At 40.4% G+C, this 12,896-nt stretch overlaps 1 protein-coding gene across 4 annotated transcripts in view; it reads right to left on the bottom strand.

Annotated features, from left to right (window-relative positions):
• LOC117531423 (immunoglobulin-like domain-containing receptor 2) overlaps positions 1-12,896 on the bottom strand; it is an 84,003-nt gene that overhangs the window by 50,149 nt on the left and 20,958 nt on the right. For all 4 annotated transcript variants that reach the window (XM_034194533.1, XM_034194549.1, XM_034194524.1 and 1 more), the window contains exon 2: positions 6,952-7,326. In XM_034194533.1, coding sequence (XP_034050424.1) covers positions 6,952-7,326 — 375 coding nt within the window. The remainder of the gene's footprint in view (positions 1-6,951; positions 7,327-12,896) is intronic.

Consider the following 12,896-nt stretch of genomic DNA (forward strand, 5'->3'; position numbering starts at 1 on the left):
GTGTGAAGAAGCCTCACCGTTACAGGCCCAGCACTGTGGCACTGAGAGAGATCCGCCGCTACCAGAAATCCACTGAGCTGCTGATCCGCAAGCTGCCTTTCCAGCACCTGGTGAGAGAAATTGCTCAGAACTTCAAGACCGACCTCCGCTTTCAGAGCTCCGCTGTGATGCTCTGCAGGAGGCCAGCGAGGCTGACCTGGTCAGCAGCTTGTGGATCAGCAGCTCGGTGGATTTCTGGTGGCGGTGGATCTCTCTCAGCACCTCAGTGCCGGGCCTGTAACGGTGAGGCTTCTTCACACTGCCGGTAGCCTGAGCGCTCTTCTGGCTTTGGATTTATGGGCAGTCTGCTTGGTTCTGGTCATATTAGGTTTACGCTGTCAAACTGCCAGCCACTTTGTTACATCGTCATTAAATTCACTATCCGGTACAACATACGGATCCACTTGTCATGACAGGCAGCTGCCCGACACCAGGAGCGGGTGGACCCACAATACAAACTTCCAAACCAGGCTTTGAGGTATAAGTCGTCGTGTTTATTTTGGGCAGAGGTTCAGTACACAGGTTGTCAGAAAATGGAGCAGAGGCACAAGCAGGGTGAGGCAAAAATGCAGTCATCTCTAGGCAGGGGTCTGAGGCATGGGCAAACACTGGCATATAGGCTGAGGCAAAAAGGCGCGGTCAAAAAAAACAGAGCAAGGAACTGGTACACGGCAAGACTAATCAGGACAGAGAACAAAAAGGCTGGAGAGTGTGCTGGAAGCCACAACAATCTGGCGAGGGACTGTGAGGGTTTATATGAAAGTGGACTAATGAGGGACAGGTGTTGATAACAGTGTGCATGTGAGGAACAATCTATAAGGGGGCGTGGTTAGTGAACAAAGATAACGCACAAACAAGATTGTGAGAAGGGGAGTGCACAAACTGATGATGTGATGTAATAGACAAAGATATGTGAACAGGTGCCAAGAGTGTGAGTAAATGAAAACACAAAGCAGACTGGGACAAAGTGTGAGAGAAGGGCACAGAGCTAGTGGAGTGACATGACTTGACAACACAGACAGAGATGCCAGAGGGATGAAAACATAGAGCAGGTGGAGGTTGGAGTGAAACACAGAACTGAGAACAAAGCTACTACGGAATATAATATTACTATGAACAAAAGTAACAATGAAAACTTAGGGCAGAAAAACATAGCCAAGAACCAGGCATGACTTGATAACTGATCAGGAGACATGAAGCAGAATACTAAAGCAAAACTAAACAAGTGATAACATAATGAAAACACAACTGACTGAAGAATACCAAATGAAAACCAGATGACAAAATCAACAAGCCATGACGCCAAAATACCAATACTAAAGATCAACAGAAATTGAAAACTGAATGATAAACAATGAAAACACAATCTGGCAGAACAAGAAAAGAACTAGACAATAGCTAAAGAATGCAAAGTAACAGAGAACGAAAGTAAAATAGAACAGGGAATAAATACATGATGAATAACTAATAAAACAGAACAGGAGCAGAAAGTGGGTCAAAGAAAGGGGAAGCAATTAAACCAAAAACCCGATCAGGGCCGAGCATGACACCACTGAACCAACTGCTACACAATAAACAACTTTATCTCGAGGGTTTAAAGCCTCGTAATAAGCTTTCATTCTCTCATTCTCTCTAGCTGCGTAGTAAATAAACGATGGAGACGGGAGCAGAGTCATTATTTATCAAAGTATCCACGTTTCCTGAAAGCAACATCATGTGAGGACTGATTGCTCTGTTGTCACTCACAATTCCACGCCCCTCTCAATCGAAACCACGCCTTCCCACGCCAGAACGGGGCCAAAAGTTTGATCAAAATAATTACAGAGCTGAATCAAATATATATTTAAACTGAAAAAAAAAATCTAAATTATTATAAAATTCAAGAACAAACATTGAATTTTTAGTTTCAAAATTTATTTTTTAAATCTTTTTTTATTTTCAGATTACAAAACTTTTGGCCTGGATTTAGCTCCATACTTCTCTAACTTTCCAACTCCAGCTGTACAAGGAGAACTTGACATGGCCACCCCTGAACCAAGGATACTGGAGGCACGTGTTGTCACTGTGCAACCCCCTGCACAGTGAAAGGCTTTGAAATATCTTAGTAATCAATGTAACTGAAGTCCAAGAAATATTCAGTAAGTTGGAAATGCTCATGTATTCATCATCATGCCTTGTCGAAAGAAAACTGGCAGGTGTGTATACTTATGCACGCCATTATTTTGGCTTTTACATTTTTATTTTATTTGTTATGTTGCAGAGACTAGTTTTCACTGTGACTTTAATTTATAAAATGTTAATATAAAAAAAGCCAGATTTTTTTAATTTATTTTTTTTAATTACAAAATTCATTAGTATAAAAGCTCAAGGGTTCCTAACCTTTTGAGCACCACTGAATTTGCAATACCGCAACTCTTCTCTTGGCACCCTGTCATAAGGTTTCTCTAAATCCACAAACACACAACGCAACTCCTTCTGGCCTTCTGCACAGTAATGAATTTACAGTAAATTATCTTTTTCTCTGCAGTTTTCATTCGACAAGTCAGGGGACGGATACATTAACATTTCCAAGTCACTGAATGTCTTAGATTTGGAATACAAACCAGTATGGTGTTGTGTGATAAATCAGCCACAGTTTGCCAGAAGGCACACAGAATCAGAATATCTTTAAGTCTCATTGCACGAGTACAATGAAAATCAATCAATCAATCAATCAATTTTATTTATATAGCGCCAAATCACAACAAACAGTTGCCCCAAGGCGCTTTATATTGTAAGGCAAGGCCATACAATAATTACGTAAAAACCCCAACGGTCAAAACGACCCCCTGTGAGCAAGCACTTGGCGACAGTGGGAAGGAAAAACTCCCTTTTAACAGGAAGAAACCTCCAGCAGAACCAGGCTCAGGGAGGGGCAGTCTTCTGATGGGACTGGTTGGGGCTGAGGGAGAGAACCAGGAAAAAGACATGCTGTGGAGGGGAGCAGAGATCAATCACTAATGATTAAATGCAGAGTGGTGCATACAGAGCAAAAAGAGAAAGAAACACTCAGTGCATCATGGGAACCCCCCAGCAGTCTAAGTCTATAGCAGCATAACTAAGGGATGGTTCAGGGTCACCTGATCCAGCCCTAACTATAAGCTTTAGCAAAAAGGAAAGTTTTAAGCCTAATCTTAAAAGTAGAGAGGGTGTCTGTCTCCCTGATCTGAATTGGGAGCTGGTTCCACAGGAGAGGAGCCTGAAAGCTGAAGGCTCTGCCTCCCATTCTACTCTTACAAACCCTAGGAACTACAAGTAAGCCTGCAGTCTGAGAGCGAAGCGCTCTATTGGGGTGATATGGTACTATGAGGTCCCTAAGATAAGATGGGACCTGATTATTCAAAACCTTATAAGTAAGAAGAAGAATTTTAAATTCTATTCTAGAATTAACAGGAAGCCAATGAAGAGAGGCCAATATGGGTGAGATATGCTCTCTCCTTCTAGTCCCCGTTAGTACTCTAGCTGCAGCATTTTGAATTAACTGAAGGCTTTTCAGGGAACTTTTAGGACAACCTGATAATAATGAATTACAATAGTCCAGCCTAGAGGAAATAAATGCATGAATTAGTTTTTCAGCATCACTCTGACTCTGAGACAAGACCTTTCTAATTTTAGAGATATTGGGTAAATGCAAAATAGCAGTCCTACATATTTGTTTAATATGCACATTGAATGACATATCCTGATCCAAAATGATTTCTCACAGTATTACTAGAGGTCAGGGTAATGCCATCCAGAGTAAGGATCTGGTTAGACACCATGTTTCTAAGATTTGTGGGGCCAAGTACAATAACTTCAGTTTTATCTGAGTTTAAAAGCAGGAAATTAGAGGTCATCCATGTCTTTATGTCTGTAAGACAATCCTGCAGTTTAGCTAATTGGTGTGTGTCCTCTGGCTTCATGGATAGATAAAGCTGGGTATCATCTGCGTAACAATGAAAATTTAAGCAATGCCGTCTAATAATACTGCCTAAGGGAAGCATGTACAAAGTGAATAAAATTGGTCCTAGCACAGAACCTTGTGGAACTCCATAATTAACCTTAGTCTGTGAAGAAGATTCCCCATTTACATGAACAAATTGTAATCTATTAGATAAATATGATTCAAACCACCGCAGCGCAGTGCCTTTAATACCTATGGCATGCTCTTATCTCTGTAATAAAATTTTATGATCAACAGTATCAAAAGCAGCACTGAGGTCTAACAGAACAAGCACAGAGATGAGTCCACTGTCTGAGGCCATAAGAAGATCATTTGTAACCTTCACTAATGCTGTTTCTGTACTATGATGAATTCTAAAACCTGACTGAAACTCTTCAAATAGACCATTCCTCTGCAGATGATCAGTTAGCTGTTTAACAACTACCCTTTCAAGAATTTTTGAGAGAAAAGGAAGGTTGGAGATTGGCCTATAATTAGCTAAGATAGCTGGGTCAAGTGATGGCTTTTTAAGTAATGGTTTAATTACTGCCACCTTAAAAGCCTGTGGTACATAGCGAACTAATAAAGATAGATTGATCATATTTAAGATCGAAGCATTAAATAATGGTAGGGCTTCCTTGAGCAGCCTGGTAGGAATGGGGTCTAATAGACATGTTGATGGTTTGGATGAAGTAACTAATGAAAATAACTCAGACAGAACAATCGGAGAGAAAGAGTCTAACCAAATACCGGCATCACTGAAAGCAGCCAAAGATAACGATACGTGTTTGGGATGGTTATGAGTAATTTTTTCTCTAATAGTTAAAATTTTATTAGCAAAGAAAGTCATGAAGTCATTACTAGTTAAAGTTAAAGGAATACTCGGCTCAATAGAGCTCTGACTCTTTGTCAGCCTGGCTACCGTGCTGAAAAGAAACCTGGGGTTGTTCTTATTTTCTTCAATTAGTGATGAGTAGAAAGATGTACTAGCTTTACGGAGGGCTTTTTTATAGAGCAACAGACTCTTTTTCCAGGCTAAGTGAAGATCTTCTAAATTAGTGAGACGCCATTTCCTCTCCAACTTACGGGTTATCTGCTTTAAGCTGCGAGTTTGTGAGTTATACCACAGAGTCAGGCACTTCTGATTTAAAGCTCTCTTTTTCAGAGGAGCTACAGCATCCAAAGTTGTCTTCAATGAGGATGTAAAACTACTGACGAGATACTCTATCTCACTTACAGAGTTTAGGTAGCTACTCTGCACTGTGTTGGTATATGGCATTAGAGAACATAAAGAAGGAATCATATCCTTAAACCTAGTTACAGCGCTTTCTGAAAGACTTCTAGTGTAATGAAACTTATTCCCCACTGCTGGGTAGTCCATCAGAGTAAATGTAAATGTTATTAAGAAATGATCAGACAGAAGGGAGTTTTCAGGGAATACTGTTAAGTCTTCAATTTCCATACCATAAGTCAGAACAAGATCTAAGATATGATTAAAGTGGTGGGTGTACTCATTTACATTTTGAGCAAAGCCAACTGAGTCTAATAATAGATTAAATGCAGTGTTGAGGCTGTCATTCTCAGCATCTGTGTGAATGTTAAACTCGCCCACTATAATTATCTTATCTGAGCTAAGCACTAAGTCAGACAAAAGGTCTGAAAATTCACAGAGAAACTCACAGTAACGACCAGGTGGACGATAGATAATAACAAATAAAACTGGTTTTTGGGACTTCCAATTTGGATGGACAAGACTAAGAGTCAAGCTTTCAAATGAATTAAAGCTCTGTCTGGGTTTTTGATTAATTAATAAGCTGGAATGGAAGATTGCTGCTAATCCTCCGCCTCGCCCGTGCTACGAGCATTCTGGCAGTTAGTGTGACTCGGGGGTGTTGACTCATTTAAACTAACATATTCATCCTGCTGTTACCAGGTTTCTGTAAGGCAGAATAAATCAATATGTTGATCAATTATTATATAATTTACTAACAGGGACTTAGAAGAGAGAGATCTAATGTTTAATAGACTACATTTAACTGTTTTAGTCTGTGGTGCAGTTGAAGGTGCTATATTATTTTTTCTTTTTGAATTTTTATGCTTAAATAGATTTTTACTGGTTGTTGGTGGTCTGGGAGCAGGCACCGTCTCTACGGGGATGGGGTAATGAGGGGATGGCAGGGGGAGAGAAGCTGCAGAGAGGTGTGTAAGACTACAACTCTGCTTCCTGGTCCCAACCCTGGATAGTCACGGTTTGGAGGATTTAAGAAAATTGGCCAGATTTCTAGAAATGAGAGCTGCTCCATCCAAAGTGGGATGGATGCCGTCTCTCCTAACAAGACCAGGTTTTCCCCAGAAGCTTTGCCAATTATCTATGAAGCCCACCTCATTTTTTGGACACCACTCAGACAGCCAGCAATTCAAGGAGAACATGCGGCTAAACATGTCACTCCCGGTCCGATTGGGGAGGGGCCCAGAGAAAACTACAGAGTCCGACATTGTTTTTGCAAAGTTACACACCGATTCAATGTTAATTTTAGTGACCTCCGATTGGCGTAACCGGGTGTCATTACTGCCGACGTGAATTACAATCTTATAAATATGATTCAAACAAAATGAGGTTGAGACTCTCATATTCAGTGTTGTTTAAAGACACTAAACACAAGTATAGGACACTCAATCCAAGATCTGATCTGTTTTGCATTAACATCCTTCTCTGTTCCTTTCTATCACCATCTACTGATTTCCCTAAAAAAAACTGGCCGTGAAAGGAATAGTTTACTGAAAATTCATCAAAGCATGCCAATAATGATCATATGTGCATTTTATGTCAGTATTTTTTCAAAGCCTTTGGATATTTTATTAAATACTCTGATTATTATTCTGATAATTTAATGGAAAAATTTGAAAAAGAAGCCAAGAATGATATAAATGTTTTGCCACATCAGCCTTACTGTTGATGATGGAGATGTCTCTGTTCTTGTAGTACTCCGACAGCGTGATTGAAGAACCGGCGATGGAGGCCACAATGCGGACCGTGCGGCTGGTGTCAGAGCACTCAAGGTAGCCCGCTGTCTCATAAGCTCCTCCAGCACCTCCAGTTCCCCCTGACAGCCTACCTCCAAGGTTGCTGGTTCCAGTGTCGGTGAACCTGAATGCGTCCCGTGTGCGATCGTGGCAGTACGACTTATAAACCCACTGAACCACGGGCGTCTGGGTGGACACACTGGTGTACTGACATGGCAACACCACTGACTGGAAGAGCACAGCATACCTCTTCTGATCTCTCACAAACACGTGAACCCCAGTGCAACAAGGAGGGAGGACACCTGTGGGAGGACAAGGAAGGACCAGGTAGTGAGAAGTAGTGTGAAGGAAGGATAAAATACAGCGCAATGCAAAAAAAAAAACCCTAGACTGTATGAGCATAAAACTAGGAAACAATGAGACCTTTTGACCTCTTAAAATAGCCCAAATTTAGCCACCTTTGAACTTATCTAAAGTCTGTGTCCCAGGAATGGTCCCTGTGAATTTGAAGATCCTGGCAGTAATAGGACTGGATTTACAGTTGTATGCAAAACTTTGGGCGCCCCTGATAATTTTCATGATTTCCTTTATAAATCATTGGTTGTCTGGATCAGAAATTTCAGTTAAATATATCATGTTGCAGATAAACACACTGATATTTGAGAAGTAAAATGAAGTTTCTAGTATTTACAGAAAGTGTGCAATAATTAGTTAAAATTAGGCAGGTGGACAAATCTGGGCACCCTTGTCATTTTATTGATTTGAATACATTTAGCACTAATTACTGGAACACAAAATTGGTTTGGTAAGTTCATTGACCCTTGACCTCCTTACACAGGTGAATCCAATCATGAGAAAGGGTATTTAAGGTGGCCATTTGCAAATGTTTCCCCTCTTTGCATCTCTTCTAATGAATGGCAACATGGGCGCCTCTAAACAACTCTCAAATGACCTGAAAACAAAGACTGTTCAACATCATGGTTTAGGGGAAGGATACAAAAAGCTATCTCAGAGATTTCAGCTGTCAGTTTCCACTGTGAGGAACATAGTGAGGAAATGGAAGACCACAGGCACAGTGCTAGTTAAGGCCCGAAGTGGCAGTACAAGAAAAATCTCAGATAAACTGAAGCGAAGGATGGTGAGAACAGTCATAGTCAACCCACAGACCTGCTCCAAAGACCTACAACATGATCTTGCTGCAGATAGTGTCTCTGTGCATCGTTCAACAATACAGTGCACTTTGCACAAGGAGATGCTGTAATGCAGAGGAAGCCTTTTCTGCGTACACGTCACAAACGCAGTCGCTTGAGGTATGCTAAACCACATTAGGACAATCATCTTCATTTTGGAATAACGTGCTGTGGACTGATGAAAGTAAAATTGAGTTATTTGGACATAACAAGGGGCGGTATGCATGGCTGAAAAAGAACACAGCATTCCAAGAAAAACATTTGCTACCTACAGTAAAATTTGGAGGTGGTTCCATCATGCTGTGTGGCTGTGTGGACAGTGCAGGTCCTGGGAATCTTGTTCAAGGTTGAGGAAAACATGGATTCCAGTCAATATCAGCAGATTCTTGAGAACAGTGTTCAAGAATCAGTGACAAAGTTGAAGTTGCGCTGGGGCTGGATCTTTCAATAAGACAACAACAACCCTAAACACTGCTCAAAATCTACTAAGGCAGTCATGCAGAGGAACAAGCACAACGTTCCTGAATGGCCATCTCAGTCCCCAGACCTGAATATTATTGAAAATGTGTGGTGTGATTTTAAGTGGGCTGTCCATACTCTGAAACCAAAAAACGTGAGATGTTTTGTAAAGAAGAATGATCCAAAATACCTTCAACCAGAATCCAAACTCTCATTGGAAACTATAGGAAACATTTAGAGGCTGTTATTTCTGCAAAAGGAGGATCTACAACATATTGATGTATTTTTTCTGTTGGGGTGCCCAAATTCATGCACCTACCTAATTTTGTTTAAAGAATTATTGCACACTTTCTGTAAATCCTATAAACTTCATTTCACTTCTCAAATATCACTGTTTTTGTCTGCTATATATTTAACTAAAATTGCTGATCCAAACAACCATTGAGTTATAAAGGAAAATCATGGAAATCATCAGGGGTGCCCAAACTATTACATATAACTGTATTACACAAAAGACTCCAAGACCAGTGTTGCCACAGTTACTCTGAAAAGTTACTTTATTAGTTACTTTTTTAGTTACTTTATGCAGTTACTTCTTTAGCAGGTTATGCAGTTACTTCATTACTTAGTTACTTCAATTGCTGACAACTTGTAATTAATAAGTAATGTCACTAATAAGGTAACTCGTAATCTAACTTGGTTACTCTTAAGATTGAGTCAGGAAAGTAACTAATCAGCAAAGTAACTAATAGTTACTTTTTTAAGTACTCAATCTTAAAAATGAACAAGTTTAATTACTAGTTACTTTCCACACCTGCCGACAAGTTGTCCGCAGCTGCTAATCAAGTAACTGTATAAAGTATCTGCATAATGTAACTGTAAAAAGTAACTAATAAAGTAGCTTTTCAAAGTAACTATGGCAACTAGTGATGGCAATTTCGAAGCCCCATGAACCAGTGAGCCACTGCAACACAACTGGCTGAAAATCGACACACTGCTTTGACGCGATTGATACAGTTTGAAGGGTGACATCTGCGGGATTGCTTTGAGAATTACCTTGAGCGAGTGCCCTGACAAATGTTTGCATTAATTCATGACTGATGTGGTTTGTTCTTGAAAAATAATAATAATAAAAAAAGTCATATGTATTATTGTGTCTTTTTAATGTAATAAATAGTCCCTACAGATTCACACATAATGGTTATGAAAGCCTTTACTGTAGATTATACATATGTAGATTTGTGTTATCATTCCTCAGACTATATCTGGATAAAATGTGACGGGAAAAGTGAGAAAGGCATGTGCTTCTGCAACTGGTGCTTATGTTGCTGTAATTTGTAAATTAGAATAGAGGGGATAGGAGACGGTGATTGTGCAAACTTTCAACAATTTTTATTCAAAAAAAAAGAATAATTTCAACGGTGCTGGATTTTAATCGGCTCCTCCTCTGCCTCACCACCTCTCCATCTTTAGAGAAGACCCGCTCGCAAGGCACTGATGTTGCTGGCATCGACAAATATTTCTTTGCCATTCTCTGTAAATTGGGATAGACTGAGACTCATGTCCCCCAGTATTTGAGCCGGTCTTCTCTTCTAGAGGCAGGCATATGTTGGGTCAAACCTATGTAGTAAAGCCCTGAAGGCTTTGCTCTCCACTATTTTGAACGGTTTTGCATCTTCCACAACACAGTCCACCAGTGCCTCATCCAAATCAGCTTGTCTGCCTTTAATGGAAATACAGTCTGACATGCTGAGCTATTTTTGTTTATGAGTATGTTTTAATCTTAGATAAAGAGTAAAATATAGCTTACATGGTCTGATTCCTGCTCCAGGAGCAGCAACAGAAGCAGCAGTCATTGATGTCTCGGGATGTTTGGACCTCAGGTGTCACAGCATTGAAGACGTATTGTTACTGTACCTCAGCTCTTGAGCACAAATCCAGCATTTGACCTTTTTGGGCTTATTAGATCAAAGTGCTCCCAAGCAATTGATCGTGCTCTTTTTGGAACTGGCTCCTCCATGTCCCTTCCTCACCACTACTCACTCTCTCACACACACACTCACCTTTCACTTCAACAAAATCACAGCTCTTCAGTCGCTCAGCTCAGTCTCTGATCTACCTATAATATATAGTCTAACCTATAACCTGTGTTGATGTACTGTGTGAATAAATGTTGCATATGAATGGATGCCTGTTGTGTATGGTGTGTGTCTCTCTATGTTAGATCCTATGTGTATGTAGCTAACTATAGTAAATGAACTCTAAACTAGACCTAAATATAAACTAATGCTTTCCTTGGCTCCGATTCACGTGGTAATTGGCAATAACAGTGTCGCTAACAATCTCCTCCTCTCAAAAACCCACGGTTTGAGCTGCGATTCAGATCTCAGATTATTTGAATTTTCCGCGAAGCTCGACACGTGGTGTGACGTAACAAGGCCTCGCTCGCAGTGGTCACGTGATGGGGGCGTGCTCGAAACGCTGCTCACTGACACTTCTGGTTCAAAAAGCTCGATGCTGTGTCGAGCAGACTGACTCGAGTTTAACATCACTAGTGGCAACACTGTCCAAGACACAATTAATGAATTTTTGATAATCTTACAACAATAATAGTGCATTTTGGGAATTTTCACAACCATTAATGCCAAACTAAACAAGTACTTGCCCTGCTTTCTAATAATTTCGATTTCCAACTTCCTCTAAATCTTACTGAAAGGACCACAGCTGTCATACTAATCTTTTTTTTTTGGGGGGGGGGGTCAAAACATATGATTTTTAGAGTAAAGAGTCTGTCATGTGCTGTTATGCCTGTTCAACAGCATATATGGTGGACACCATAAAATACTGCTTTTGCTTGACAAACAGCACAGATCTGATAGGCAATCATGTTCTAAAAATAACTAGGAATGTGTAATAAGGAGGGTTTAGGGAGTCGTGCAGACAGCAAAACAAAAAGTTATGATTCACACGGTGAGGAAAAGACCAGAGTGAGCAGCTCCTGTTTGCTCTGACAAATTACACACTCCGCTCATCCTATAATTATACAGTAATGCACAGTATTCTGTGTATGTGTGTGTCAGAATACTCACAAAGGCTCAAAAAAAAAAAAAAAAAAAATCCACAGACTAATTTCTAATGCTCCAACATCAACCTACTCTATTTTATTTTGATAATCTCAGTGAAGTAATGTGAACATCTCACAGAAACAGGAGTACTTGTATTGATACATGAAAATAAAATAAAGCATTGTGTCGTACGGCAACGTAGGGATATTTGGACGGGGGTTGTTCTGTGAAACTCACTGAGCTGAGTGGACCTGACATTGTTTTGGAGTTTCTGAAGCCACAGGAGTCTGGGTCACATGATGAGCAGCAGCTCAAGATTAGCAACTCAGCAGCAACACACACACACACATACATACACAAAACATATCCACACACTCCCTGAAACATCTGTGTCTCCTGTGAACGTGTTAACTGGGCTGAGCAGTAATGTAAATACAAGTAATACAGCTTCAGCGAGAGGTTTTGTGAATAACGTGGAACTTGCACATGCTTGTGTGTGAAATTTGTATTGTTTGGGAAAAATTAATGAATAGTTCCCCTGCAGGGAAAAATTTGAAATGAACAGCCTTGAATTCCATTCTGTAGTGACCCATACAGTCTATGATAGTGACCCTAGTGACGTCATAGACCATAGGCTCCTCGTCCAAACAAAATAAATCAAAATGGCGGAAAACGCTGCAAAATGACTTATTTCTGTATACATCTAATATGTTTATCATGCATTTTGTAAAATTTAGGGACAACTACACACTTTTCTAAGTCTAAATATGCTGTTTTAGTATTCAGAGGCATTAGTATTCAGCATTTTTTAAAACATTTTCTTGCTTACTCAGTGTGTGTATTGTTTGGCAACGGCTTCCATACTACAGCGTCCCTGCGAGGGGAGGGTCCGGCGTGCTTCAAACATTCATGAGCTGCAGCTTAGCATGGGGGACGAATAGCCAACTCAGCCAGCACCGTCTTTGCTGAAGGCAAATGTTTGGGCGCATTCTGGATTTTATTACTTACTGGGTAAGGAGGAGCTTGACATGACTTATGCAGTGTGCAAAATCTGCAAAATGAAAGTCAAGTACTTCTGAAACACTTCAAATCCGCAAGCCCACATGCTACGCTATCACCCGGAGCAAAAAGAGGGGAGCAGCAGTATCTGCCGACTAC

This window comes from Thalassophryne amazonica, chromosome 2, assembly GCF_902500255.1.
Source record: "Thalassophryne amazonica chromosome 2, fThaAma1.1, whole genome shotgun sequence".
In the NCBI taxonomy this organism is placed as follows: domain Eukaryota; kingdom Metazoa; phylum Chordata; class Actinopteri; order Batrachoidiformes; family Batrachoididae; genus Thalassophryne; species Thalassophryne amazonica.